General features: G+C 30.8%; 2 protein-coding genes across 3 annotated transcripts in view; both read left to right on the forward strand.

The window, feature by feature from the left end:
* The window catches only part of LOC113393051 (suppressor of lurcher protein 1-like), a 308,266-nt gene that overhangs the window by 152,206 nt on the left and 130,714 nt on the right, over window positions 1-25,346 (forward strand). The window lies entirely within an intron of this gene.
* Window positions 1,585-24,663, forward strand: LOC113393118 (zonadhesin-like). Of its 2 annotated transcripts, none has more exons than XM_064216447.1 (8): window positions 1,585-1,674; window positions 2,213-2,254; window positions 3,210-3,326; window positions 3,734-3,889; window positions 5,342-5,524; window positions 5,929-6,126; window positions 6,315-6,509; window positions 24,615-24,663. In XM_064216447.1, the coding sequence occupies exons 1-8, from the start codon at window positions 1,617-1,619 to the stop codon at window positions 24,644-24,646; spliced, it is 981 nt and encodes a 326-aa protein (XP_064072517.1). In that variant the 5' UTR covers window positions 1,585-1,616; the 3' UTR covers window positions 24,647-24,663. The 2 variants fall into 2 exon arrangements, with proteins under 2 accessions (XP_064072517.1, XP_064072516.1); XM_064216446.1 differs by lacking the exon at window positions 24,615-24,663 and adding an exon at window positions 22,402-22,613.

Raw genomic sequence — 25,346 nt, forward strand, 5'->3', positions numbered from 1 at the left:
TATAAGTCCTTTAAACCGGAACACAAAAATAAACATTACTTTTTCGGTAGAAAAATTCGTAAGTGAATTGTACCTACCAGAAAGCCCTACCTCCGAATTTTATTTAAAATTCTTCATTTTTTATAATCATCATTTAAGAAGTATTTAGAATAATTCCTAACTTAACATTATTTTGTGACGCAAAATATGCAACTTGGCCTCATTATTTGAACAGCTGGTGTTATTCAACTATATGTTTGATTAAATATACCGACTACTTGGAACAAAAGTCGTCGATGCAAAGAGTTTAACAATCTATTAATTACAATATTTGAAAAGAATTAATAAAAATGAAAAAATGATACACGACATTTTGTTGTTAGCGATAACATTATATATTAAATGGCCTTTTTATTATAAGTATAGCAGTTGCGAATGACTGGTTATGCAGAAATTGTGTTACTGGTACCGGTCAATTTTTTGCGAACTTTTCTTTAGGTTTTTAAATCTCCAATGTAAAATTTTAGCGTTCGACACATGAATGATTATTATAGTTTATTTAATAGGTAGGCAGGTGGGTTCAAAATCAAAACATACTTTATTCAAATAGGCCTTTACAAGCATCTTTGAATCGTCATTTAACAAACTAGATTAAGTGAAGCTTGCATCGGTTCGGAATGCAGATTCTACCGAGAAGAACTGGAAAGAAATTCACTAGTTACTCTTTTTCAATATTTAAAAATAAAAGTCATGTTAGTTAAATACAATTATATACCTATGTATATAATACATCCTATCTGGAAGTCAACGAGTATTGAATGGTAAGTTACCATTCATAGACATTGTTGTTGTTAGAAATATTAACCATTCTTTACATTACCAATGCGCTTGCACCCAATACCTTGGGTGATAAGGTGGTCTGTCCCTTGTATAGGCACAACTAGTTCACCTGACCTTCAAACTGGGACACAACAATACTAAGTATTGTTGTTAGGCGATAGAATATCTGATGAGTAGGTGGTAGCTACCCAGACGAACTTGTACAAAGCCGTACCACCGAGTGAAGTACTAGTCGATTGCTGTACATAAGATTTTGTTACATAAAGCGTAATGTCAATCGAAGTAATCACATTTGAGTAGAACTAAGCTTATACCATAAGTATGATAACAAAACATTTAAAAAAATGTTTGGATTTTCGAAAGTTTCGCCGCGAAAATTTCTCCGGGTAATTTATTTACATGACTGCTCTAAAAACGAGAGTAATGTTTTCATAGTACATGACTCCATAATCATGGCTATAAATTTTTGGAAAGTTAATATTGCATGGCACTCGGGTTTTGCAATATATTACCGTGTAGTTTTATTATTTAATTCTTATTTTTCTTTAAGTATTATTAATAATGAGTTAGCGGTTGATTCATTGCTAAAAAATGTCTTAGAACCAAAGTACATACAAAAAATTGGTTTTAAATAAGCTACATAACGTTACGAAGTACTCATTTTTTTACTACGGAACCATTCGCTACAATACTGAACGGTTTTTTTAGTACGTTCATTGTGTATTCTCTGTTATTAGTTGTATATAACAAAAGACTATTAAAATGTTCAATGAGTTAATCGAGACACAAGAGTCACGATGTTCGTGTTTTTTGTAATATTCATGTCGGCTTCTTTTTTTATTTCGGAAGGTCAATGTAAGTAACAAATGTTGTATATAACATATTTATTAAGAATTATACTTAAATATATTTTTTACATTAGATTCCTTGTTAAAAAAGAGATTTTTTATAATTTTGTTATTTTTAAATGTTTTATATAAAAAGTTTAAACTGTCTTATTTTTGCAATGTTGGGCAAAGGTTTCCTCTTTATGGTGCTTAGTCCACCACACTCTATTGGTGATCACACACTGGTGATCGATACTGGCAGAAGATTATCCGATGCACATAAGTTTCCTCACGGCGTTTATTTTCAATGCCGAGAACGAAATTTGATTACGCGTCTTATCTACTAGAACATGTTGACTGTATAAAGATGACCTTACTTTAATTTTTGTAATATCAAATATTGGGTATAAGATGTACCAATAAATAAATTAAGTATATTTCGATTTTGTTTACCATTTTATAAATATTAATGATCTTTCTTACGTACACATTTTTTAAGCATATCCTATAAGTGTAGTGATTATTAATATTTATTACCAATTTTAAACTGCTTATTAATCTTTTAGCTCTATTACCTCCTTCGTCGTTTGATCACGACGAACCGATATGTAAGTACGATTTCAAACTTTATGATTACAAAACTTTTTTTTTATATGGCATAGGTTGGCGGACGAGCATATGGGCCACCTGATGGTAAGTGGTCACCACCACCAATAGCCAATAGCGCCGTTAGAAACTTTAACCATTCCTTACATCGCCAATGCGCCACCAACCTTGGGAATTAATATCTTATGCCCCTTGTGCTTGTAGTTACACTGGCTCACTCACCCTTCAAACCGGAACACAACAATACTGAGTACCGTTGTTTAGCGGTAGAATATTTGATGAGTAGGACCACCTACTTCTTCTTGTGCAACCTTCCACCTTCTTGTGCAAGCCTGTCTGGGTAGGTACCAACCTACCCAGACAGGCATGCACAAGAATTAACTGGAGTGAACTTACTGCTAGGCGCCGTAAAATTATATAGTGAAGTTTTTAACTTTTTATATGTCTAATTTTCTGTATGAAAAATTATTTTGTCATGCGTATCCTCAACATATTATAGTATCATAAGATTATTAGCACTTAAGTACCTTTTAAATAATTTTGGTAATTGTCTGTCCGAAAATGTAAATTGATCTTTTTGAAAAAAATATGACATTGAGTTTTAAGTGCAACGAACTTCGTGGTAACGCTTTGTGAATGACCGACTTGGTAAGTACCACCCAGGCATCACGTCATATTCTATGACTAAATATCAATACTAAGTTTTTGTATTTTTGCGGGTCTGATTTAAAGAGTGAGTCCGGGTGACGAAAATACAAAGAACCTAGTAAAAGTCTTAGTTAACAAGGTGGTGTATTGATGACCTGGTGATCTGGTGGTGACAACTTACCATCTGGTCCGTTACTGTCTACCTAATTTAAATAATAAACTATCTCAGCTCCATCTTTGATGCTTATTAGAAATCACTTCATGACATTGTATTAGAATGTTATACAGTACCGATTAATTTAATTTCAGATGAAAACGATAATTCAAGATTGACTTCATCATTTTCATCAGCAAGTTCTTCTTCGCAGTCGTCATCATCGTCATTTGCATATACAAGCAGCTCATCTTCATCACCGGATTCGCCAAGTAATTCAATCTGTATTTTAAATTAGTTTAGTACAAGCCAAAGTGCATCCAAAATTTAAATATTTACGAATGGGATGATTATAGTTTAGAAAGTAAGTAACATCCTGTAAATGTCCTACTACTGGTGAAATAATTCTTCTCTTCGTGAGAAGATTTGGAGCTTATTCCAGTACAATGCAGCAACACGTCTTTTGTAGATATAAATATGGTAGAATTACATGCGGTACATGCAGCTTCCTCACTATACTATCCTTCATTACGAAACGCGATATGAATTATTAAATAAAAATTAAATACCTGATAATTCAATTCGTGTCATACACATTGGAAAATGTGTAATTTTATTGGTTCTTTTTACATAATGAGAATTTAAGTAATAAAAAAATCTTTCCCGAATCTATTTACAGGTGAAAGTTTGTGCGATTGCGCACCAACTTGTTCCACACCAAACCCTCCGAATTGTCCTCAAACTTTGTCGTCGACACCTGATCCCTGTAAATGCGAATCGGGATATATTTTGTCAGAGAAAGGAGGCCAATGTGTTAAAATCGAGGAGTGTCAAAGTAAGTGTAATTATAATTCTCATCGCTCATGATAGTTTATGAAATGAAGCGATTCTTAATTTAAAGAGAAGATTATTATATCGCTTGCAAATATAATCATAAATAATTCTATATCCGGGTGAAACTGGTTAAAACCGCATTTGTCGGGTTCAATATTTTAGGTACGTGACGTAGTAGACTCGTAAGTATTTGCTTTATTTCATACTTTCATATTTTCTATTAGAACACCTACTGTTAGATCAGTACTTATATATGTATGTTTTTTCCATATTATATCTTTTTATTTTTACTTATCTGCTTCATTAATATTTCTAGCCATTTTTTTTTCTTAATTATTTTTATAATAATATAACAATAATAATTTATTGGTGCAAAAGTAAATATTATAAAAGAAGCTTATATGTATGAGTTTACAAAATAAGTATGACTATTGTTAAATATTACTATTAGATAAGTACTCTATTTACATGTGGTTTGGCACTTTAAAAAGTATAAAACTTATTATCCTTTTTGGGTTACTTACATAACCTGTGTTAAGGATAATTAGCCCAACCCCTAATGGAAAATTAAAAGTAACATTAAACACATGCATAGCAGAGTCATTTGAAGATGTAAAAACAAATTTAAGAAATAAATAACAAAACAAAAACATAATATAATTTTATATGAGGGAGAATGCAAAACAGCGCCACGGTTGAAAGCATGTGTGTGTTTGTGTGTGTGTTGCGATATGATGTGTGTATGTGAACGTGTGTGAACATGTGCTGAAATAATGTAATTTGTAGATCATCAGATACAAGCTAGAATGTTGTACTAAAATATTTTTCAGTTTCTTCATAATTTTTATTCAGAAGAAAATGTGTTATATATTTTTTTACATTCTATGCATGGCATATGCATATATTTTGTAAATATATATATCTCTATTAATTTTATTGTATAAATAAGGACTTAAACAGAGAAAAAAGTGTTTGATGAATTTAAATTTCGGAAAGGGCACGTGACAAATCAGATCGTTACGGCGCTGTAATCTATCTTCTTATATAAATAAATATATATATATATATAAGGGGTATTGCAGTGCTGACGAAGAATAGTATCCAAGATGAACAATTGTCTAACATTGAGTACACTACATTCTCTGTATAACTGTGAGGTTGGCAAGAGTTTTTTGAATGATAATAAGCAACCTTTGTAATTTCTGTATCAGAATATACACATGATAAAAAACATCGATTTGTATTTTATGCAGGATCTTGTGTACAAAGTATCCATTTATTTGTTATTTAGACCCATGTTTGTCAAGTTTCTCAAAAATGTTAACTTTAAAAATAAAATTAACATTTCAACGTGTTGTCTTGTTTTAACACTTGACAAATCAAAAGTACGTATAAAGGAGAAATTACTAAATTATCTGCTAGGCTTGTTTGTGATTAATTCAATTTTTATCAGAATATTCAAAATGCAACGGCGATCGTAACGCATCCTATACAGCATGCCCAAGGCAATGTGTCTCAACGTGCTCTAAGCCAAATGGCACTTGTAAACCACAATGTGAGAACTATGGATGCCAATGCAATCCCCTTTACGTTCTCTCCGAGGAAGGACAATGTATTTCACCAGACGACTGTCCAGGTAATCTTTGATGATCTTGATTATTAAAAATAAGCATTTTATCAGTACACTTCAATGGAAAGGAACAAAGACAATAAAATAATAGAACATTTTGATAAAAAAATAAACGACTTCAATTTATTTCCAATAAAAATAAATTATTTCAATTTTTTTTTTTCTAATTTGAGTGCGACCTTATGTGAAGAATACTCCAAAATAAAAAAATATATATATCGAATCGGTTCATTAATAAGGATGGAGTTCTGGGTTTGCAAAGATAAAAAAAAAATTTGCAACCGAATTGACAATAATACATTTTAATTTATTAATGTTTTATATTATATGTCTTTGATGCAAAAAAATCCATATACTTAATATTATCATCATAGAATTATAAATTAATATTTAAGTGTTTTTGTTTTCAGGTGGTAACCCGTGTGGTCAAAACAAAACATTTGTGTATTGTAGTTCTGGATGTCCAACAAATTATTGTCCAGTAAATGACAATCGGGGAATTATTGCGTGTTCTCCTCCATACCCATGTCCGTCTGGCTGTTTTTGCAAAGCGAATTACAAAATCCTTAGCCTGACAGACAACAGATGCATCTTAGCTTCTGAATGTCGTAAGTTGAACTGAAGTCAATAATTAAATTTAAATCCATAAAATCAAGTTTTTATGGATTTAAATTTAAATTTTCTGTATTTGAGTTGGGTTATATTTTCTATGATTGAGATGAATAACAAACAAAGATATTGTGTGTGTCTGTGTGTATACTGTATGAAATATTTATAATTTATTACTTTCACACAGCACCAGTGAACTGTACACGACCCAACGAAGTATGGAATTCTTGTCCACCGCCATGTTTTTCCGAGAGTTGCCGAGGTCTGAGTCAGCCACCACAAGAATGTATAAGGTCTGGTCCAGATTGTCAGCCTCAGTGCGTATGTAAAGATGGTTATCGCAGAAATGATGATGACATTTGTGTACCAGTAACTGATTGCGGTAAGTTGAAGTTTTTTTTTAATGTTAATATTTATAAAACTTTAAACAAATTAACACATTAACAGTTTGTAAATTTCCCACTGCTGGGCTAAGGCCTCCTCTCCCTTCGAGGAGAAGGTTTGGAGCAATTCCACCACGCTGCTCCGACGCGGGTTGGTGGAATACACATGTGGCAGAATTTCGTTGAAATTAGACACATGCAAGTTTCCTCACGATGTTTTCCTTCACCGCCGAGCACGAGATGAATTATAAACACAAATTAAGCACATGAAAATTCAGTGGTGCTTGCCTGGGTACCCGAAATCATCGGTTAAGAAGCACGCGTTCTAACCACTGGGCGATCTCGGCTAAATAGTATTTAGGCTTAATGCCGAAAACACGCAACCATTAGGCTCAACATAAACAAATGAAAGCGATGCTAAAACTAATAAAATAATACCCAAATAAATTACATACATAATCAAAAATGCATCATAAATTTATCTATGAATTTGTGGAACTCGTCATGCGATTATCATCTCACTCCAAATTAAGTCTAATACAATTTAACTTTGTTTTGATCATGTTTTTTTGGGACATGCTTAAGATAAACATATATTGTCTTCGTTCTTTTTGAGCGAATTATATCGAAAGTATGAGATTTATAATAATTTTATTCGTCTACGTTAAGTTATTATTTTAATATAATCTATATTTTTAAAATCGTTAATCCTTCTGCTGACACTTATTGAGTTGAGAAGGATTGGTCGGGTAATTTTGAATGAATTTAAACCGTACGACGCCGGAGCGGGGAGAGGGGAATAAAACCTTGAGCTGTGATCATACGAGAACTTTAAGCCAATCAAATTAATGGTCTAGTACTAGTATGGTAGTATATCGTATTTATTGGTTGGATTGATGATATTAACTTGCAATTCAATTGATGTTACGAAGTTATACTTCTGCAACTAGCTTAAATGACAATCTACGCAATGTTAAATATCATCCAAGTACAATTTCATATTGTATACAAAATAAAATTTCATAAACTAAATTTATATTATCACATATGGTACGGTGTTATATATGATAAAGGAAAAAGATTGCGCAGGTTTAAATTTTAACTTAACAAGGTTCCGTGTCCCTAATGGATACTTAGACGTCGCCTGGTTATGACTTGTTAATGAAATTTGCTCCGAGTGCTCTAGTAAGTTTTTTTTTTTTTTGTACATCAAGTGACGCATAAAATTATGAGAGGAAGAGTGCAGGTAGATAAGCAATTTTTTCTTTTACGAATAGTTTTTATTTTTTTATAATATATATGTTACTGTAAAAGCTCGAACTACGGTTAATCTTAAGATTTTCCAGTAAAACCTAAGATTTACCGATTACGAATGGTAAATGTCCATAAAACTTTGGGATTCGAACTTTTACCATCATTCACTTGGTAAATCTTAGCATTTACATGTTAGTTTAGGTTAGGTTGGAATGGTAAATGTCCGAAAAAGTTGTCCCTTTATAATAAATACTTACATTTACCTACTCACGTCAGTAAATCTTAGGTTTTACTGGAAAATCTTAAGATTAACCTTAGTTCAAGCTTTTACAGTAACATTTACATATAAAGGAATAATTAATTTTTGATTTAACTAGTTAATTGTATCTGACCACGTTTGTTTTTATTTATTCATTATAGCAAGTCAAATGAAAAAAATGTTGATTTGATGTTGTAATGTATTGCTTAATATCTCTACTCTGCTAGAAGTTCATATGTATCACAAGTAACACTCATATATATAATATATGCGCGGCCCACAATAAACCATTGAATCTAATGTCTAGTATGTGTAAATGTTTGACTCTAGTTCCCTTGTGTGACAACTACATGGGCTCACTTACATTTCAAGCAAATACAATAAAACAGCCTTGTTTTTTAAGGTAGTTTTATTAAGTATGTAACATGTGGGCGATACCGGAAAAAGTCCGTCTAGAGTAATTTTTATATAAAATTTTCAGAGTACAAGTTGAAAGCCCTTTCGATGAGGTAATGAGATATTTTTATTTGGATTAATTCCGAAACGAAATTTATTTATATACACTTATGGTTCGTATTATTAAACCAAATCACTAAACCGAATTTGATGAAATTTGGTATAAGTAGGACAACAAACCCCTAAATAGCGAGAGAAGTTGCGGGCGATAACTAGTCGTCTATATCGAGCGAATACGTAAAATTTTAGAACATTAATTTTATTGAGGATATGTGATAATATTTACATTATCACATATGATATTAACATGTGGAAAAACCTTCTGTTATTAAACGTACGTACGATAACATAACTCAATTTATACTTTTATAACTATATTACGTCTATATTTGGTTTTCCCCAGAGTTATAATCACGTGGTTAATGTTAACATCACAGAATTTCATATTAGTTACCTTAAATCAAACTATTGTTCATATTTTTATCTATAAGATGAAATCAATGAAAGATAAAATCTTACATCAAAAGGTTTTCGAATATACAAATCTGAATAGGAACAAAATATACAACGATCCGTTCAAGAGCTGTCGAAGATAAAAAATACAAATAACATCCAAACAGCGCTGCGGGGCTGAAACTACCAAACAGACAAGAAAATAGGATAAGAGGCTTTCCAGAGAAAATCCGATGGAGGTTGAAAGAATACTGAGACAAGTAAAGAGAATTGAGGGAAAGCTGTATCGGTATAAGACACTTTAACGTCCGAACTTAGAAGGATTTACTACGACTTGCGAATGGAAAAACCTAAACAAACTTATTTATTTTGAATTTAAATTATTGTATCATCATATTTTTTATGAAAACTGTTTAATATGAGCATATGAAATGCTCACGTCAATAGTACAAATTAAAAGCCGGTAACATTACAAAGCGGAGCTAATAAATACGCTGCATATTCTGATGTAAGTTTTATGTATGTTGTTTCCGTTTTTTTTTTTCAGATAGTCGTTTAAAAAAAGGGCTCTACATTTTTTTAGTATGAATAGATTATTATTTTATTAGTATTAAGCTAATCAGCTCCACTATTATATCATTCGTTTCAAATTTACGGTATCTAAAAATAAAACAACGGAAACACTATATCATTTTGACACAAAATTCTTTTGAAATATACTTTTTATCTCGCTATAAAAAAGGTAATTAACGAGTTAACTTAGAACAATATGCAAATTGTAGCGCTGTTTTTAACCAAATAAAAAGGAGCAAAAAAAAAATAGGTTAATCCACCCGATTTACCGTTTGATTAAATTAAAAGAAAAATCCTTTTAAGAATCCTTCTAATAACAATTTAAACTTAACAAAATATGTTGATACATTTTTATATATTTTGGCAGCTAAAATTTATTTATGTAGTTTCCCGCAGAGTAGTATCGACAAATTCTCAACCATGCGTTCCATAAGAACTAAGATATTTTTTGCTTTGCGTATCCATAAATCGAGCAATTAAATCTCAACCATATGTACACCAAACGGAAATTAACCGACTAGTAAAAGCATTCCTGAGGTTAGGGAAATATAGCTGGCAGTAAAAGTCAGTCAAATCCTGTCAACGCTGTCACAGCAAATGAATGGGATGAGGGAAGCAATTACATGTAAAATTAGACATTACTGATGTAAGGCTTTTTGCAAAACCATCTGGATAGGTTCATTGCACTCAAGAGGTGATTCTAAGTGAGTGTAACTACATCATTACATATTACATCTTCGATTCAATTCTACAATATATTCAGAGTATATTATAGCACGTTTGATTTCCTATTACATATAAAACACAGAGTATTTTCTCTCGCCTGCGATTTTTTCCGAACTTCCGACTTGGGTACCTTCAAGAAAAGAGCCTGCTCATTCTTAAAAAGCCAGCACATCGCACGGTGTAACAGATGTCCGTGGGCGGTGGTAGCCTTATTCGTACTTTATACTATATCTTACTTTTCACCAGGTGAGAGTACTGCACCATTGCCACTAATGCCCCAATATATATATTTATAGATTAAATAGCAATTATTAGAATAAAACTCACGACTTATCTATCTTTTATCAAGCTTTTTGTAGGCTTAAAATTGTATAGATGATTGTTAATCCTTTTGAGATATTGCTACATCACGTTCTATCTATTTAATTGAATTGTTGGTTGGACATCGTGTTCAAATGTTTGTTAATCGCTGTCGTGCGTATTGGATCTACAATAAACAGTGGAGACAAACAATATCGTTGTTTGAATGTGAAACATATCGTGTTTTGGTTTTGTATCTTATTCAGTATTATAGTCGAATATTGATTAATTTCATCAAACGTCTAGTCACTAGTGGCTCGTACGAATGAAGGTTTTGGATGATTCGAATAGTTGAGCACGTCGAAACGGTTGCTCAGGTAGGACTTTTTTGTTTGGATGTTTGTTGACAAACAATTATTGTAATATTATTCTATGTTTATATAACATGAGAGGAATGTTTAATTTTATTTTTTATATACAGATTATAATTTATGATAAATAAAAAATTTAATTAATGATCCTCGTTGATAGGCTACTGAAAAAAAAAAGATTTATATTTTGTTTTGATTATTGATCATATACTAAATAAAAAACTCAGGGCAAAGTTAATTAAGTTCCGTTTCAAGATTTATTAAAATTTCTATTAGCCTGTTGAATATTCAATAACTGATTTGGTTTAGTGGCTAGCTTATTGTGTTTGAAGTCAGTTATCTCCTCGTGATGGAACTTCGCCATGGTTGAGGTACATTTTGTAATGCTTACCGGCCACGGAGATCCACTGATGCCTTGGTTTTTTTTATACGGGTTGCACCTGAAATTTTACTGAATAGCAAAATGGACCGTACATCTTTTCGAGAGAAGATGAAGATGTCTTAGCCTCCTTCATTAAAATATTTTATCAAATATATTTTCAACTTCATTTTATAAGTTTCAATTCAATATCTTTAAAAGAAAGTGCCGATGTTACGTGATGTTTACAAATGATCTTTGAATTTACTTGCTACTTACGCTGACTTCTTTAATAAAGAGAATTAACTACCAATCCCAATATGATCTCTATCACGAGTGATACCTTGATAAGTGCAAATTTATGTCAACGAAATCTTCCCTGATTATGTTCTTCAAGTATTCTATAGAAAAAAATCTATTAATATCTACGATATTACTGTTTAAGATAAATAACTTTATTTGTGTTATTTTGAAATATAATTAAAATATAATTCATAAAAGGAACAGTTATTTTAGTTCACATAAAATAACTGACAATTATACCTATTTCTATTCTAAATTAAAAGTCTCAACTATTACTACAATTATACTCATTACGATTCGAATTATATTTATATTTAAATAAGTATCTTAATTAAGTTTCTAGTAACAAGCATTTCCTCGCTCGAATTTGAACTATTCTAGAGGACCATCAAACAGTCATATCCGTACGTAGCCACGAGCTATTTCAAGTAGGAAGCCAGCGAGTTTCAAGAAACTAAACAAAGAACGGTCAACAAAGAGCCGAGATACTTCGAAACTGAATAAAAGTGGGAGCAAACATGAAGTAGCCAAATTCAATTACGCGAAGAATCGAGTTCCCCTGACAACTATTTGGGTTTTCTGATCGTGAATCAATACAGGCAAAAAGTTTCAAGATCTCATTAATCGGGTAAGAACGATTGCTGAGTTAAAGTAATCACGCAATTCTTGTTTTGAAATTCTTTGTGTTCCACAGACTTATTAATTACATAGACACGTCAATAATTCAAAAAAAGAATTACTATTTTTTTTTTTTTTTTTTAAGCGCAAATAGAATTGCAATGCCATATCATAAGAGATACTTAGTCCAAGTAAGTTACGTGAGAACGGCTACAGAGAGAATGTTTGAAGATATCATTATTTTGGATAAGAACGGACCAAATATATACTTAGAATAAAATAATAAGTTTAAGTGCATAACTTTTTGATATGTTTTAAGCGTAGGTTAAAAATTATAAATAAAAATACGTTAATTAAGTATAAATTATATGGGGACTCGTTTATAGTGAAAAATAATCAACTGATTACAAATAGAATGTCTTGCCAAACAAGAGTCAATAACGCGTCAATTTCAGCAGATCCTTAGTGAGAATATCGAATGGTGCGCTCAGTGTCGTGATCGATGCACGTGTTGTTGACAAAGAATACCTCCAGCATACAAACTTTCGACGTGTGTTTTGTTTACAAATGAACGACGTTACTGTCGTTGGTTTAAGAAAATAAACATTTTAGTTTATAAATGAAATATTATATCTTTTACGTATTATTATGGAGTATATAAGTATTGTGCTATTCTATTATTGTACGGGTAACCGAAATATTACGCTATTTTGGTGCTCTATATCTACACTCATATTTTAAACTAGCTTTTGTCCGCGAATTCGTTTGCGTAGCAGTTGAAAATATTTGTAAAGTCTAAGTACATTAATGAGATGTTTTAGGTCATCTTTAGTTCAGAAAATATTCATAATGTTAGTTTAAAATCTTATATTTGATCCTATTTAAATGTAAATTATAAGCACAAATCAATTACCAACCTCGTATACGTTATTGACTTCGGTTACGTGCAGGTTTCCTTACGACGCACTCTTTCCAATAACGTTGATTAAAAGACAAAGCAATGAGAAAAGAATGTGAAAATACTACACTTAACGTCATTTTAGTGTTCCTTCATCTCAGAAAATACTTTTCTATGTAAGAATTAGTCATAACATTTTAATATTCGTTTATTATTTTTATTTATCTATTCATTTAATAAAATTGAAGTCTCTGTTTGTAATATTAAAATAACCGTTTCTTACTAAATGCACGGTACTTATACGAAAATATCATTTTTTACAATTTTTGTGTGTATGTTCGTCTGTCTGTTTGTTATGGCTAATCTCTGGAACGGAACTGATGTTATAAGGACTAAATTGGCTACTTTTATTTTAGAATTATGTAAAAAATCAGTTTAATTCAAACGCGCCCGAAGTCGCGGGCACAGCTAGTTTTTTTTAATATAAATGTACAAGACAATATAATGGTCATATATACAGAAATCAAATAAACTTTAAAAACGTTTGCATAATAGAAATCCATTGCTATATTCCTAACGTTCAAACATAAATCCCGAAACGTATTGTATAAAATAATTTACATAAGACCTTTTTAACACTAAATTTATATACGTCGAGTATATTTAGGTTCAGTTAAAATGTATTTGAATTGGTAATTGTTTATAAAAAAAAATTGATACTTGGATTTTAATCCAAGGTCACGCTTTTAAATCCGGATATATAATATACATAAAAAAACCACTTACTTGGTGGTAGGCAACATTACCAACCATTAACTTGGTGGTAGGTTCAAGTAGATCAGATATTCGGCCACCAAACAGCAGTACTCAATATTGGTGTATTCCGGTTTGAAGGGTGAGTGAGCCACTGTAATTACAGGCTCAAGGCACATAAGATTTTGGTTCCCAAGGTTGGTGGCGCATTGGTGGTGAAAGAAATGGTTAATATTTCTTACAGCGGCATTGTTTATGAGCCGTTGTGATCACGTCAATCAAGTCCCGTATTTGCCCGTCCGCCTTCCTATATCATAAAAAAAAAACAAAAAAGAAAATCCGGATTATAGATTATATTTATTAATCTTCGTATTAACCGATTTTTTAATTTTTTTTTTCTTTCTATTTATAACAATTATTTTTTAATTTATTTTAGAAGGTATAGTATAACTACTAACAACATGCTGTCTTTGATATTTTCTGTTTCATGAAAAACGTTTGACGAATTGTAAATAATAATACATTTTCTTTAACAAATAATAATTTTAGTCCAAGCATTACTATTCAAGATTTAGCAGAAAAGGCTAACATTGGTATAGGAAAGAAATTATAATTATTTAAAATATTTATTTTGATAATTATTGAAAAGCCATTTTTGTTTGCTTTGATAAAATTATAAAATTTGTTTGTGATGTAACAATTTTAAAAGAAGATATCGCATCTTTCACGAAAACCGCTGCGAAGTTAAAGCTGATATCAATACAGTTATTAATGCTTAAATTTGAATAACTTCTACAAATTTTTATTAGATTTAAAGTCGAGAATATCTGGAACTGAGGTATAAAATAAGCCTTAAGCGGTTACTTAATATACCACTTAGAAATACATTTTTCGTCGAACAAAATTATTTAAGTTAAACTTATGTATTCATATTATATTTTATGGTTATTGGATATTGATGAATTTGTCTCTATGATTGATTTCATGACGGACGATTTTAAATCTTTTAATATTATTAGAATACTATCTGTGCCCGCGACTTCGTGAGCGTTTGAATTTATCAAAAAAGTTATTTTTGTAACCTAAGTTAGTCCTTATTACATCAGCTATCTGCCAGTGAAAGTCCCGTCAAAATCGGTCTAGCCATTCCAGTGATTAGCCTTAACAAACAGACAGCTACATAAAAATTAAAGGAAAGGTTATTTTGGTATATGTACCGTATATACATACATATATTATAAGTTACATATTATTATAAGTATAGATTGATATTATTAAAACGATATTTGCCTTTTATATTGCGTTAAAAATATTAATTTTCAATTATTTAATGAATTAGTGGAAATATACTAGTACTAGTAGAAATATAATAATTTTGTAATAATAATTCATGAACTGCTTGAAAGTGAATAAATTTGGATTTATTTTAATGTTAATAAAGCAATTATTGGAACAATTGTGGTAGAGATTTGAATTATTTACGAGTGGGTCGCCAGCGAAACTTCGCGTTTATTCAATAGGTTTTTAGAAATTTCGAAACCTATGACAGGTTTTGTTTTGAATTAATTTCGTTGTAAACTGCAAGTCACTCATCTACATTTCGCACCAAAATTATGAACCCTTTTTCAAAGGATTTTTTTTAATAGCAAATAGTATACATTCGTTCAGTTAGAATTGGAGTTTATCGATAACAATTTACTTTAATTTTGTTTTGATTAAACTTCCACAATTTACACAACTTAAACATTTATTTGAACAGTTATTTGAAAAAAATAATTGTTTAATAAATCGTCAATAGTCAGCCAGTAACTTATTCCGCTCTCTAAATTTAATTCTTTGTTAAATCATAACAATTTAGTAAATTGTAATCAAGGATCCTCTTTATTTTTCTGCACATCTACGGCTGGATCTCTTCAAAATGAAACCCTAACCGACTTTTTATGTGTAACCATCGTCCCATGATCACTGGGACACGAATCGGCTTACGCTATTAATATAAGTATATGATTATTATTCAACTTTATCAAGTCCTTTCATAATTTATGGTCTTTATCCATATTATTTCACTTAAGACTTTAAAATAATAAAACCAAAAATCGTTAAGGTTATGATGATAATGATGATTTGCTCCTGATCGATTGCGGTCACGGCGACCAATTCCAAGGCATACTAGCCAATTCCACTGAAAATATTATAGCACGTATGCAAACACATATTTCATAATCTGATGAGATGGCAAATGGCATTGTTTGAGACATTGGGAAGAAGACGTAAACAGGTGTTACTTTTAGGCTTCGGGTTGTTACCAATCCAATATCTTTTTACGGGCCTGACCCGGGTTTTAAGCTTAGAAACCCTGAGATCTGCTTAGAATAGTCACTTTGCTATGATAAAAGGTAGTATGGGGAGAGAAAGATTAGACATTTTTGTCACACGTCAGGACACCGCTAACGCTTGGAATCTTGACATCCCGATGACTGGCCTGTCTAAGCTAGCCTTCTATGTGCTGAAGGGTGCCTTATGTTACCGAGAACTTTCATGATATATTGACAATACACGTAAGCGTACTGTCAGGTGATTGGTATGTAATATCATTGTAATAACTCGACCATATTTAATAAAGTTGGAACAACATAAATTATTATACTAGCCTGATTGATTTATTTTTATAAGTAGAATTATTAGAAAACAATATGAGCTTTATACAATTAAGAAAAGCTTAATGCTGCAAAAATGTAACCAAGCTCTTTCAATAAGAAACTTTATTATGAGGAAAGGAAAGTTTTAATAATCCCCCGCGACAGGCGACGAGTCCATCCGAATAGGAATAAAATCATTCACACTGGTCGTTTTTTTTTTTTTACGATTACGAGATATTTCTGTATTCTACTGAAATAAAGTTTGAGTCACGACTTAAAACTTCTGTTTATTTGTTTGTTATATATATAAACAACGAAATAGGTACGTAAGAACGCGTGCATACTGACACAACGAAGCTGATAGATCTGGGTAGACATAAGGGAGATTTTTTTTAGTAAACATTGCTTTTGATTACTTAATCGGTATGGATAACTGCCAAATATGAAATTTAATGTTTGAAAAGAAACGAAGAATTAAAACTCGATCTCAATCCACAATCACAATACAGAACTAAAAATTTAAATATTACACATAAAACATTGCCCTCAAATTTAACCTTGAAAGTCGACTTACTTAGAAATATAAGTAAATTTAACTTATATGCAATATTATAGTCCTAACTATCACAAAATATATAAATACGAATATGTGTATAGCAGACAGGTATGGACTAAAGAGTGACCCTCTTGACTTGATGACATTCGATCACTGATATTATGTTAGACTTTAATCATATTTTTATAGCAATAATGTCATACTACTATAAGCAATAGTCGTTGAAAAAATGCCGGGAAATTTCTTTCGCGGTTTTATCGGATTAGATGATAATTGGTCAGGTCAGGATAATAATTCCTGACGAGTCTTAAATAACTGCTGACAGAACCGATTTATTTGGCATATTATTATTGAATTATATATATTTTTTACATAATTAAACCTTAATTATTAATAACCATAATTGCAATTGTCTAAAAATGTTCAAGATTAAATTGTAATGTACATTTTTAATATTGTATATGATATTGTAAAATTAAATTAGAATATATTATGAAACTTTTTTTGCATCAAATTTGGATATTCTAGAATATCTTAAACAAATCGACCAGTGTGAGCTGTTTCAAGAATGCAGAGTTACAAAATGCTAAATGACGGACTTCATCCAGAACCCTCGATTGTTGGTGACAATCATAACTAGCGGAAGTTGGCCTCTTTTTATTACCATCATTGAAAAAAAAGTAGTTCATTATCGTCGACGACTGCCTTTAAAATTTCTCATTGTTGAATTATTTGCTGACTTACCGCTTCTTTTCCGATTTAAAATAGGTTAAGAGTCGAGTATTGTGTCTGCTTCTTTATAATGAGTTTTGTGTACTCACTATAAGGCTGTGTACTCACTGTGTACGGTTACAGTAGTGAGGTTCTAGTATGTACTTGATGACCACACGACTTTAACTACCGGAGCGAAAGAGGCTATAAATGAGCATTTCAAATAACCGCCCAATAGGGCTATAGGACTTTTATTTGCGCATGTTTATGTAGTATTATATAATCTTTCATTAAATATATAATATCGTCCGTGATAATGTTACTTAAATTTCAATGAAACTGGATATATTTATGTAGGGATTATAAATTTAAGCTTTGATAATTGAAAGAGCTGTAACTTTCATAGAATTCCTGAGCGGGAGCTATTTTATTATCTTCTGATAACATTAACAACGTCGATTAAGACACCACAAATAAATTTCCTTTGTTCAGCTATATATTTTAAAAGGGTTGAGATATACTAACTTCAACATAAGACGTTCGAATAATAAACTTACCTTACTACTTTATTTTTTTATTTTGAGATTGACTCGGACTTCCTTGCTTTGACCAGAAACACTGAATTATTTTTCCAATTACTTAACGGGTTAGTTGTTATTTTTAATTCTTATTTATAAATAGAAACATCTGAAGTGTTTATTTGGGGTTTATTCAGACAAATAAGTCTTGTTTTACCAATTAGTGTTTAATATACGAGTAATTTAATTGAAAACATTTTAAAATGAAAATCTCCAATGAAATCTTTGTAATCTTCAGTTCATTTTTCAACCTGTCAATCGGAATAGCGCTTCATTGGCTAGCATGAAGAGCGAAATGGCCCAGTGATTAGAACGTGTGCATCTTAACCAATGCTTTCGGGTTCAAATCCAGGCAAGCACCACTGAATATTCATGTGTTTAATTTGTGTTTATAATTAATCTCGTACTTATTCGGCGGTGAAGAAAAACATTTTGAGAAAACCTGCATATGTCTAATTTCAACGAAATTCTCCGACATGTGTATCCACCAACCCGCATTGGAGCAGCATGGTGAAATAAGCTCCTAACCTTCTCCTCAAAGGCAGAGGAGGCCTTAGCCCAGTAGTGGCAAATTTACAGGCCGTTACTGTTGGGGCTAGCATTATTGTTACCATTTCATAGGATCGTGATTGAATTCTAGCTTTTTTATTTTAATCAACAATTACTGTAAACTAGTTGGTTTAGAATCTAGATACGAAGCCTTGGGTTCACACACGGTATGGAAATTGTAATTACGTAGACCCCCGAGCCTCGCAAAGTCTGCATTTGCACCTGAATTATTATCGGTCGTATGGAAATTGCTATATCATCGGGTTATGAAGTTAGATAATAGTGATTGCATTTGTGTTTGCTCGCACACTAGTGAACTATAAGATATCCTGCGTATTTAGGTAGTCCCTTGAGATTGGTTTGTGTGATTAAAACTCTTATCTCATCATCATCATTTGTTATATTATTTACACTGTTAAATAATATATATTTAGCGTACAGATAAAAAAAGACAACAATTTAAATTACTATAAACAATTCACTAACAAAACAAGATTAGTCTAACTTTGAATTTATCTTAACATGAATAAATTACCGAATCATACATAATGAAGTAAACTACTTACTCAGTTGAACTTTCAAATACAAATAGAACACAAGGAACATTTTAAACAAATTACAAGTCGAGCCAAAATGGACCTTACAGTCCGCGCCCAAAAAAAAAAAAAAAAATGACTGCTTTTTTTTCATTTTTATTTTACTTGTTTTAGCCAGTTGTATGGATAAAGGAATCTCCTAAATATATATATAACATAAATTATGAAAGGGTTTGATAAAGTGGATCTAATAGGAATAAATCATTCAAACCGCTACCACAATTGTACCAGTAATTGCTTCATTAACATTAAAATAAGTCGGGATCTCAGCGTTTGTAAGCGGTTGTTGAATTTTTATTACAAAATGATTGTATCTTTCCCTAGATGTTATTGAAAATTAATATTTTGATTTAATTATACCACTATTCTAATAATTATATTATTATTGGAACAGCGTCTGTTCCAATTTTAAAATATAATTCAACTTTGGTTTAGGTGTGATTACGAGTATACACTATATAAAGATTTGTTTACAAATCGGTTTTAAGTAGTATTTTTTTTTTTACTTTCTAGCCATTATACATCTATTTTAATATGCGATAATTATAATATAATGTTTCCTTTTTTCTGAACGAACAAAAGAGGAAATTAAAAAAAGCGTCTTATCCACAATAAAGACAGGTCAGTTTTTTGAGATTGATTAAAAAGAAACACGCAAACATATATGTATAGTTAGTTAACACATTATTTTAAGAATAATTTATATTTCCTTATTAATTTATATTGAAGGTTATAAAACAATAAAAGACTACATGGAGCACAAATATTTATTTAAAACAATAGCTGTAGTAATCGTAATATTGTCTTAATTAATATATACATTAACACCTCAATACTAAACTATATATCTTGATAATTGCAAAAAAACAATTCATAAATTATCAATAATTTAACAAGCAATAACAATTATACTTTATCAAAAAATTATATCATACCTTAAATGTTAACACGTTGCTGGTCCAGGAAAAAGTGTTCTATAAGGAACTTATATAAGCTCCATTACAAATTACATGACTCACTATAATGAACAGAAGAGTCAAAGTAGCGTCTTATTTAATATAAATGTTATCAATACAATTAAAAAATAATTTGAATCTTAATAATTATTATTACATAATTGATTTAGACAAACAATGAATAATATAAGCGTTTTTTTACAATAATTTAATTATTGAATCATTTCTTACTTAATCTGTCACGTTCATATGTTATTAAATCATTTTAATTTCATAAAAATGTGACCAAAACCTTATGGTTCGAGTCGGTATTTGCCACTAGCAATATATTTTTCACCATACGTGGATTTGGTTCCGTCTCGTGTAAAGATAACATCTTTAATGGCAGGAGGTGTAGCGGTACATGCTAAACTAAAAAGCGACGCAAATATTCGTGTTTTCATAATAATAACACAACACAATTAATATTTAATATAATTATTTTATAATAACATGTATATATCAAAGGCAAAATTTCCGAATAGTGTCAATATAATATGTTCAGTAATTTCAAATCAAGTTAAAAGACAATACATTCGTGAAGGTTTGATTTGTCAAAGCGTTTGTTTCCAAACAATACAGAATGCACGACAACGAAATATAATTTTGATAATGGAACCTTTATAACAAATGAATTATTATTTGATTTACGAGGCGAAGCGACATTAGACTGATTGATACTAAGAAAATTAAATATGATTCACATAATATTAATAATAAGAATTAAGGCAATATTTTTCAAGACTTGTGAAATTTCATTCAGATAGAGTGCATGTTAAGTTTAATGAAATTGGAAAAATTATAATTAAACAGATATATGTTCTTGCATATAAATTATGTAAGCATTTTAATTAAAATAAACGCGGTAAGTTTTCATAACACATCGAATGAGTAAAATAATTAAAACGTGAAAAAGTAATTTTTTTTATGGCATAGTTTGGCTGACGAGCATATGGGCTACCTGATAATAAGTGGTCACCACCGCCCATAGACAATGGCACTGTAAGAAATATTAACCATTCCTTACATCGCCAATGGACCACTAACTTTGGGAACTGAGATGTTATGTCCCCTATGTATATAGTTACACTGGCTCACCACCTTTCAAACCGAAACACAACAATACTGAGTACTGGTATTTGGCGGTAGAATATCTATCTTTTTTTTATATATCTAACTTATTTAGCACGTTCAAATGTTGCTGATTTTGTTTTTGTTTACCAAATTTAGTCTATCAAAAAAAAAAAAGATTAAATTTGAAATTAGGTTAACCGAAGATTTGAATTAAAGACTGTTTAGATAGTTCAAGTTGCTCTCGATTTTGTAATTGACTGAGTTAAATTTAGTCATGCGAATACGAGTTAAAGTTATAGTATTATTTGATTAGCCACTCCGTGGGTAGGACCATCTGGATAGTCGTACATTATTACTCTTTTAGTAATGTTTATTTAAATTAACGATATAATAAAGTTTTTACCGTAAATGGTACGTCGTTAATGATAGATAACATTAGGCTACGTTTCAATATATTACGAACGTGGAAAGGAAAAACATTTGAAAATACAAATAATATAGTTATTATAAATGTGTTTTTTTTTTTATTATTTAATTCGTCGCTTCGATCGATACTTTTTTATTCTTAAATTAAATAATTATTATTCATGTTTAGTTTGTTTAGGGAAGTTGTATACTTTTGGCAAATTTAGAATGTTTCAGTTAATCGGAAACAAAAATTATACTACTATAGTATATACGTATGTCTCATTCGGAAATCACACATAAAACTAAAGTATACAGTGATTTATGTATATATTTTTTATTATCTACGAACAAACTTTTAATACTATGTTCCATGAAGCACTAGGCAGAAACGGGCCGTGGAATTTCTTTCATCATTTCCGGTTGACCACAGAATTAACTGTGTAACTTCCTTTTATCTTTTCAGATTGTCCAGTAAATGAAGAGTTTTACACATGTTCGCTCGCAAAATGTGGCAAGACTTGTGAAGATTTGATAAATCCACCGCCGTGTCCAAGTATTGCTAGCGACTGCTTCTCACCATCCTGCGAGTGTAAAGATGGTTACTTGAGAAACAAAAATGACATCTGTGTACCTTATTCAGAATGTTGAATTTCAAATAAAAAATATATCAACATTCACGTTAATTTTTCATTTTACTGTTAATAAATACATATTACGTTACCTCTATAGAAATACTTTATAATTTGTCATATTATTACGAATGTATACTTACAAAATATTCCTAATAAAATAAAAATACCAACAATACAGTTACGTTCAATTAACTAGGCTAGGATTTATAAAAAAAAAAATGGTATGTCTATTGGTATTGTCTTAATATTCAACCGTCTCATTAAGGTTGTGGTTTATTCAAGAAGTAGTCCGGTTGAGGTCTACGTCACAACGACATATGACATGGCACTTATATCTACATACTAAGTTTTATCTAAATCGTTTTAGCCGTTTATCTGTCATAGTACCTATTTATAATCTGTCTTAGGTAATAATTATATTGAAATTATAATGCGCGCTGTTACAGTTCCCTTTATACTGGAAATATAATATGTTGTTCTATTTTTATATTCCGTACTATCTGAACCTGCGGCTTAGCGCGAAATGTATAAAACATTATCCATAGCACAAAAACCGTCATAGCCCATTTTTCCTCCTTTTTAATTTACCCAATTAAAAAAGGAGTTCGAGCTCCTTCCTCGGGACTCAAACTATCGCCACACAGAATTTCATCTAAATAGGTTCAGTGGTTTAAGTGTCAAGAGGACAAACAGAGTTTTGCATTAATAATATTAGTATGGATAGATTGATGATACAACAAATCATGTAGATGATGAAGATCGTTTTATGTTTGTAAGCATATAATTTTGAAGGTATATGTAATTATTATTGACTGTGCTACATAATTTCGATGGGGATTTTCCTTTATTTCAATCCAATACAAATGCTTACGACACGAGAAATTTAATCATTATAAATATACCTATAATTCTACATATTATTTACTAGGTAATTAGGTACTGGGGAGTACCTATTTTGCATGGATAAAGTTTCATAGAATAAAATTTTTAATGTGTAAGATCTTTCTTCTCGCTCTGCTGCAATCTGTGGGAGCAATTTCATGACGTGACGGATGTAACAGAAAGCGCGCGCTTTTCGATTTGGCCAATGAGCGCACGCCATGCCTGAGTTAGCCGTCAAATGGCATCAAGACATCTTCCGAGACAATATAATGTTAATATTGCTTATTACTAAGGTGAGATGTCGGATGCTACACATCATAATATGCGACTACTGTATGACTCGGTCGTTTAAATGTATAAAAATATTCATACTCAAGAGATGTATCAGTCTGAGATCGAGTTTTTTTTTAATAAAATACTGCTAATCGCAAACAACAACATTTTCTTTACATAAGAAATAAAAAAAGATGAATATTAATATGATGAAATGCTATATTTAATGTAAGTTAAGTTATCGCTTATTTATATTCATATTTTAATTAAAAATGATGACTAATCTGTTACGTATAGAGTGCAAGAGTGAGAGAGATAAAAAATATTGGACACAAAATTTATTGTTTTAACTCACTAGCCTAAGCCATAACTTACGAATTTGTATTGGCGTCTATGCTTATTGTTTTGTTGTTGCAGTACCAGTTGATAAGGAACTCCTCTTTAAGAATTATTATTATAAGACTTTGATAACTTTAATAAGTATCATATTATCATGTCAAAATTTAAAAACATAGTGTACAAATCATGACCGCTTGAACTAGTTGTAATAATTTCAGTTACATTCATCTGGTCGAGACACTTCCTGCTTCCCGTGAATGTAATAAGTTAACCAGGAGAAAAATTGCTAAAACTAAATTAACAAGTTAAAATAACTACAAAACCCAGGACTATACATAGACTATCTGCAAATTGACAATAGTATTATTATTTTTGTCAAATTTGTGGAAATCCTTATGGATAACAATGGCCGATCGAATGAATGACTTTCAAATACTTTTAAGACGAGTCCTTAGTCTAACTATTATACAGAGCATAGTCTCAGCGCAATCAGAGATGTCCTCCTTAAAAACGTACTCTAATCTTTTAGATTTAGCTTTTATCTTCCCAGGTCATCTAGAAAATGAAGAGTATTATAGATGATCTCTCGGGAAACGTGTAGATACACGAGAAGATTTAAAAATTCAACCACCGTGTCGCACATCTGGTGACTGTTTTTTTACCACCCTACGAGTGTAAACGTGATTTCGTAAGAAACAGCGATGGCGTCTGCGTAAAATATTTAGAATGTTAAATGTCAATTGTGAATTTAGCGTACAGAAGTGAAATAGATAAAAAAAAGACAATAATATAAATTACTTTAAGTAATTTACTAACAAACCAAAAATAGGTCTAACTTCGAATTTATCTTAACATAAATAAATCACCAAATCATACATACTGAAGTAAACTACTTACTCAGTTGGGCTTACAAATCCAAATAAAACGCAAATAACAGTTTTAACAAAGTATAAGTCGCGCCAATATCGGCCTTACTGTCCGCGCCCAAAAAGAAAAAATAATTGAGGCTTAATTCGGATTCGCGCGCTTTTGTTTTTTTTTTTTATTTTATTTGTTATAGCCAGTTGTATGGATAAAGGAATATCCTAAATATATAAACATTTAATTTATGACTTTATTTTCATTAATTATGTCAGTCCTCTATCGAAACTCACTTTATTGTATTAAACATATATTAAAGAAATATGTATTTGCACATTCTATTTAAATACATTATTTAACAACGTTGGAAGAATGCTATGTAAAAAATGGTAATTTTACAAGAGTTATATTAATGAAACCC

This window comes from Vanessa tameamea, chromosome 12 (genome assembly GCF_037043105.1).
Source record: "Vanessa tameamea isolate UH-Manoa-2023 chromosome 12, ilVanTame1 primary haplotype, whole genome shotgun sequence".
In the NCBI taxonomy this organism is placed as follows: Eukaryota; Metazoa; Arthropoda; class Insecta; order Lepidoptera; family Nymphalidae; genus Vanessa; species Vanessa tameamea.